Below are 6,952 nucleotides of genomic sequence, written 5' to 3' on the forward strand. Positions count from 1 at the left end.
CGTTCACGACTTGATTTTGGGGGAGGAGCATAAAATTACACTTAGCTGTTGGCTCTTTCCTTTTATTTGGGTGTGAGTTTATTTTCATTTTTGAACACGAATATATATTTTATTTCTGGCCAGCTGTTTCTAAAGAGGCATGTGAACATAACTTTAAAAGATCAAAGTTATTTATCTAAGTAAGAGATATAAGCTGATCCAAATGTTTTCATTGTTTTTTGAGAATGAAGTGACTCGTTGATTGCACAACGGTGAATAGATAGAACTCAGCATATTTTGTCGGGAATATAATCACTAAAAGTCTTTTTTAAGGTTTTTTGTCAATGGTGTAGTGTGCAAAAGTCTCAGCGATTAGTTAAGAAATGGTTCTGTCCTTGGTTGAGGTTTTTTTAGGTCTTTCTCTTGGCATATCTTCTAAAAGAAGATCCAAAGTTATACTTTGGCTTAGCTGAAGTTAGATCTAAGCTAAATATTTCCAATATCAAAATCCTTTATAAAGATTAAGCTAAAACAAAGTGAATGTTGAAGTTGAGCTGATGCTAAGCTAACCTTTAAAGCTGCAGCTAGGCTAATGTTAATGCTAAGAGAAAGTTGATCTAATGAATAAAACTTGCCATCCACGTTCTGTTGTGCAATGCCAGGGCCACTTCTTGCCGCAAGTCACTTTTAAGGATCTCTCCATTCACGGGTAATTATACTTTTTTATCATTTAAAAGAATTTTTCTTTATAAAGCTTTTCATTTTACTAAACTAGATATTACACAGCTATGCCTTTCTTTAAGAAGGGAAATATTTGTTTGTTCAAATATAATTTGTATTTAATGTCTTTTTTAAAACTAAAAATAAACACTATTTTAATTTACACATGACTTCCTGTGCCTGTTTGAATGAATGACATCATTAGTGCATATGTAATAGTAGCCTTGCAAAATTTTGGACCTTCAGTCCTAAATCAAGTATCCCCTTTTATTTATTTAAAGGAGATATACACTCCTTTTCCACAAGTTAAAGTGAACATTAAGATTTTGGGGAAACACAGTTCAAACTCTGCATCTGAACCGTGTGTTTGAGGGAAAAAACAACAGTTGTTTGTACGTGGATGAAGTTTAACTTGTCCACGTTTTTATTCACTGTTTGAATTGCCACAAAAACTCATTAACTGGGGTTGTTTAGTTGTGTAGCACTTTCAGTAATGCAGTTAAGGTAAGTGATCCAAAACAGCAAAACTTACAGTACTGAGATTAGGTTTCTAATTGTATTCATATTGAATATCCAGATACAATCTTTTATACGTGTAAATTTGTGTAAGCTGGAAATGGTGCAGGGGGTGGTGCCAGAGAGGCGGCTTGGTCGGGGGGGTGGGCAAGAGGGGGCATTCCTCTCCTTGACCAATACAAACACAGAGCAGGTCAAAGGCACTTCAGAAAGCCGAGCCTAGTTCTCCCAAATACCAAGCTAAAGTTAGTGTGCAGAACCATTTGAGATTACCACGATAAGGACACACACACACACACACAAATACAGAGCTGCCTTCAGGCAATTTTAAATATAAACAAGACAGGACATAATCATGATTTGAAAAGATATATAATAAGAAACAGAGAGCAAAGAACATATTTGTAGTTTATGTTGTCTGAGATTTCATATTATGCAGTTTATTCATATTTTCAAGTTGAATTTCATGTTTTGTTTTATATTTCACCGCAGTTCTGAAACATACATTTATTTCAGGGCCAGATCATTGGCACCAATAAAGATGACAGAAATTAGTATTCCATTTTTTTCACAGTATATTGCAATAACAATTTATTAAAAATGCATATTTATATATGTACACTGGTCAATTGCTTTGGAGTAGCAGAATCCCACCTCCTTGTAGTGGGTAAGTGTAGAAACTGCACCATTACAACAAGGGACGAAACCACAGCATTTACTCCATATATAACAATCTCACATTGATCACATTCACACAGATTCACACAGTGATTGGCATAGTCACCCAAGCTCAAGTGGTCCTAAAGTTATAGATAAAAAGCAACATTAACAAAATAAACAAAAGGTCTCTCCAAAATATGAATGCATACAGCAAAAAAAAAAAAGAAAAAAAGAGGTAGGAACAGGCAGTTACCCGTTTCGGAAGCTGTGGAGACCAATACCCATCATGCACTGCTGAACAAATTACAGGATTATGGGGACTGTTATAATAATAAATTAAAGCCTACCAACTCCAGTAAAGTAATAGGATCATTTTCCAAAAATGTATGTGTGTGTATATATATATATGCACACTGTATGTCCAACGTTTGTATCTTAATTATTTTACATACTTTTCCAAAATATATTCTCCAGGATGAAATGGAAAACTAATACAATCATACAAAAATCTTTCTCTACCATCTTCCACAAAAAGTTATAATTTGGTTTTCTTCTCCAGAAATGTTATGTAGACACAAGGTTTTGTCTCGACTGTGTGTGTGTGTGTGTTTACAACAGATTGTGTTGAAAGATGTTGGCAGTGACAAAGAGGTTTGGTCATGCAGTGCTTTTTTTTCATTTAGACTTCTTCCAACAGACTGTTGAAAAGATAAGACTAACAGTGAACATACACATTTTTACACCTTACAAAAATAATATAATAATAACAATAATAAGGCATAAGGAATAAATATTCTTATCCAAAAACAGAAATTATATGAATACATTCAGTTTAAATAAATACACATGGATGCTTTACGTAAATATAAATCATAATCCTTTCAAAAATAGAGATATTCTTTTCCTTTCCTTTTTTTGGTGGATTTAGTGAACTAGTATTCACCAATTAATAACAGTGTACCTGAATCAAACAACACCATGTAGGCTACAATAAATAAATAGGAAGTATAAAAAAGTCAGTGGCTTTATGTGAACCTTCTGCATATGTGTGTGTGTGGAAATGTCCATCTGAAGAGAGAATCCCCCTGTGCGTGTGATCAGTGATTGGGTTCCTGGGGACAGTCAGCGTCTACAGGTAGTTCACTTGACCCTAGAACCTTTTTCCCATTCCATGATGATACACACCAGCACTTCCCTCTCTGACCATCCAGAGATGATTCACACTGTAAACAGACAAAGTAAATGGGGTTAGCCTTAAAAAAAAGCCTTCATTCACACACACTCACACACAATGGCAGATTTTTCTCCAGCATTTAAATCTTTATACATGTTGCACAAGGACACTTATTGTTAAAGCATTGTGTTTGTCCCTGAGCTGAAACCCGGTCTGCTGTGTGGAGGGCAGTGTGTTCTTTACATCACACTACTGTAAAATATAATTGTGTGTGTGTGTGTATGTGAACTCCATTATATGCATTAATTTCTTCAGTGTATAGATAGAGATTTGAAGAGTGTTAACCACTCACAACAACATAGTGTCATGGATGTGAAACACTGAACATCACCCCCCTGTGGTACAGTTAATAAACGTGAGTGAGTATGTATGTGAATTGGTGAGTGAAAAGCCAGTTCCATGAAGAGCTTCACTTCTAAAAAAGACGTATTCATTTCTGCTATTCATTCCTCACCTGTTTGGGTTTGTAGAGGCCATGTTTATCACAGTTAGGCAAGTAGAACCGGGTTAGCTTGTCTTCTAGCTTCTGTTGTGATTTAGCAATCTTCTCAAGTGCTCTTTGCAGTTCCACGTGGCAGGGACCCTGGGAAGAAACAAGGATAAGACCAAAAGATTTTATGATTACTGTGTTTTTCTCGCACACATACAGACTAGACCTTCTCTTCCACTCTGTAAAACACAAGGTCCTGACAGTAGATCCACGCTAGGCTTTGCATGCGATAATGCATGCGACACATCAAACGCCATTAAAGAAGGTCAGCTAAGCCCTTGTACAAATTCACAAACAAGTGTGTAGCATATCCTTCAGGTCCACGTTGTTAACCGATTGTACAAGGTCTTCTCTTGCCCTCTAGTGGTTTGAAAGTGACGCACAGATGAGAATAGCGGTCTCTGGTTTTGTTTAACCCACATTAGGGTTCTGAAATAGCCGCTCACCTGCTCCACGAGTTTCCTGCGGAAAGTGTTGGCTTTGGACTTCATGCTGTCCTGTGCGCCGGACACCAGCCGTGCGTCCAGCGGCTTTCCGTGATTTGACACGAAGACAGGAGAAGAGGGATCAGCCTCAAGCTCGGGATCTGAACCAGGGAACAAGAGAAATGGCACGTTAATTCACACAAATAATAATAATAATAATAATTATTATAAAGAAAATGGCCAAAAAAGCTCTTAGCATGAGCTGAGTGCTAGAAATGTCATATCTGTCGAGTTTAAATAAAACAAAAGTATATCCATGTTTGAAGGTTTGTAGATGTATATTGCTGACAGAATACAGTGGGTTCAAATTTAACGATGAAGGAGCCAATGGGAATGCTCCAAACGGACTGGTAGAAGTAATGCTCCATTGACTCCCATTCAAAGTTTAAAATGCTTTGAGGTCCACTTGTAAGGTTACTCTATATTCGGGGGTTGTCTCGGCTGTTGACGCTGTATAACATTGGATCTCGTGACTGATAAAAGTAAACTGCATCATTCGTTCAGAACGATGACTACAGCGGATTCAGGTCAGCACACTGTATACTGCCAGCACGCGCTGATGAAATCTCTGCCGGGATTACAGCGCGCGTTCTACGTCACGAGCACACCCACCGCGTGTAAGCAAATGTGAGGAAGACGCGCGACAATAAACCAGTGTGTGTGTGTGTGTGTGTGTGTGTGTGTGTGTTTGTGTGTGTGTTTGTATGTACCCGGCGTTCTCTGGCTCTGCTCTTGCTCGTACTCTTCGGCGTCCATGCATACAGCCTGTCCCCTGGTGAGCGCGTGTAGCGGGCGCGGTTCTCCGAGTCTCGGCACACAGCGCAGCCCCGAGCCGCAGGGCGCGGTGTAGATGCCGCAGGCGTCCCCTCGGCTGAGCGCGCACACCAAGCAGCAGCCACAGCCCGGCTCGCGCAGAGCCTCCGCGCAGTCCGCGCGCACTGGCGGACAGGCGTCCAAGCGCTCGCGAGAGCATGGCGCACAGCGCAGAGGCTCCGGCACCACTACCGGGGACGCGCTCACGAGCGTGCCCGCCGCCGCCACGCACAACAGCAACTGTACCCACATTCCGCTCATAGCAGACAACGACAAGGACACAACAATGAATAAATATACTGTAAATAAATAAATAAATAGTAAACGCGCCGCGTGCCGCCTCGCGTCCTCCGCTCAGATATAAAGAGCTCTGTAAACAAACGAACCGGCTTCCGAAGAGCTGAGTGTGGAGCGTGTCGCGCGCGAGACCGGTGAATCCACTCTGACTGCCTCGAGTACCGCCGCGCGCTGTATTTATAGGCGCTCGCGTCCGCCGGCCGTTAATGTTTGATGAATGATTTCCGAAAGAAGAGGAGTGGGGGATCCCGCTCTGCGCTGATTGGAGAGAGAGCAGAGCGCTCATTTTAATACAAACACGCAAAACACGTCGTCGGAACACCGCGTGCCGGACACAACGGCTACGAGCTCAGGATTAAGGGCGCGCAGGAAAGAATCACATCACTCAGCACGAGTTACTCTCAAAAGACTCTGTTTTCAGTGGTTCTGTGAACCCCTCAATATATATATATATACACACATGTGGTTTTGTGTGTGTGTGAGTGGTGGAGGATGGTAATAAGTTATAAATCAGACTCGTGAACACCGTATGAAACAAAAGAAAACCTATGAAATCTCGAACCAAACCTAAATCTTTGTTTGTATCTATGCACTTATAATGATATGTGGTGCTTTCATAAAGCGAATCCCAGCTATTGTCAACATCAGTGAATATAAATAACGTGCTTAGGTGTCCAAGTCTTCTGCTTCTACTGGTAGAGAGGAACTGAGTGGCTTTTGAGCTCAACATAATTAACAGCGGGCTTATAAATGTGTAAAAACCCTGCTGATCCGCTTTACGTGTGAATTCACTTAGAGACACTGGGTCCTCACTCTTTACAGCACTCATTTAGAGTAAAAAAAGGAAGTGCTTCTCTACTATTGTCTTTCACTGAAGACTTTCTCTCTCTGTTGGAGTAAAGTAAAGCTCTCTCTCGATGCTGGTTGGTTGTAAATCACGCGCTCCTTTGCCTCGCTGGACATGTCAAGCGAGTTTCCGTTTATTCCTTCATGGAATTGACTTGAACAAATGGTTCTTTAAAAAAAGCGTTCACATGGTTAATATGTGCATGATATGTCTGATGGCAGGGGGTAGAGGGATCATATGAAGATGGTAACAATGCCAAGGGGTGGTGAAATGCTCTGCTCTGGTTTGGCGCTGCTCTGCAAAGTCACAGTTGCTAAGAGGTGGTGCTAGGAACTAGACTTATGAAGAGTTTGTTGTCTCACGGAAAGCTATTATCTGCCATGGGTGTGAACGCCCTGACTGCAGGGTGGCTGGTGGTTTTAGAACAGTTTATAGATTTTGCTTAAAACATGTTTTTTTCGAAATCCATTCATGTCGGAGATGTAGCCATACATTCAAGGCGTGGTGAGGCGAACAGCACCCAAGGAGAGCTTGTTTTAACATTGCCAACATTGAATATAGAAACCCAGAAGACATGGGTCGGATCTCTGGTGGTTTTGGAGAGGAAATAAGATGCTTAAACTTGGGATGCAGACAAAGATCATTGGTTCCTGTTACCACCACTGTAAAGCAGAGGCAGTTATTTCACAACAAACCGCACACAATGTATGGCAAGCCGTTCAGTTCAAAGGACTTTATCAAAAAGGAAAGAATCATAACAACAGAAGCATATAAGCTATTTTCATACATTACACTGATAATAATAATAATAATAATAATAATAATAATAATAATAATGGCTGCACAGTATAATTGACAAGAACTGCGTTGATGTAAGAATGTAACCGACATATTTACACCATGTACATGAT

The 6,952-nt window shown here is 40.5% G+C and overlaps 1 protein-coding gene across 1 annotated transcript; it reads right to left on the reverse strand.

The window, feature by feature from the left end:
• Window positions 1–1,625: 1,625 nt before the first annotated feature.
• On the reverse strand, window positions 1,626–6,348 carry igfbp1a (insulin-like growth factor binding protein 1a). The gene is made up of 4 exons (XM_066676826.1): window positions 4,795–6,348; window positions 4,046–4,185; window positions 3,564–3,692; window positions 1,626–3,098 (listed from the first exon to the last, which is right to left on the reverse strand). Exons 1-4 carry the CDS (start codon window positions 5,156–5,158, stop codon window positions 2,973–2,975), a joined length of 759 nt encoding a protein of 252 aa, XP_066532923.1. The 5' UTR covers window positions 5,159–6,348; the 3' UTR covers window positions 1,626–2,972.
• Between the last annotated feature and the right edge of the window lie 604 nt (window positions 6,349–6,952).

This window comes from Hoplias malabaricus, chromosome 7 (genome assembly GCF_029633855.1).
Source record: "Hoplias malabaricus isolate fHopMal1 chromosome 7, fHopMal1.hap1, whole genome shotgun sequence".
Classification (NCBI taxonomy): Eukaryota; Metazoa; Chordata; class Actinopteri; order Characiformes; family Erythrinidae; genus Hoplias; species Hoplias malabaricus.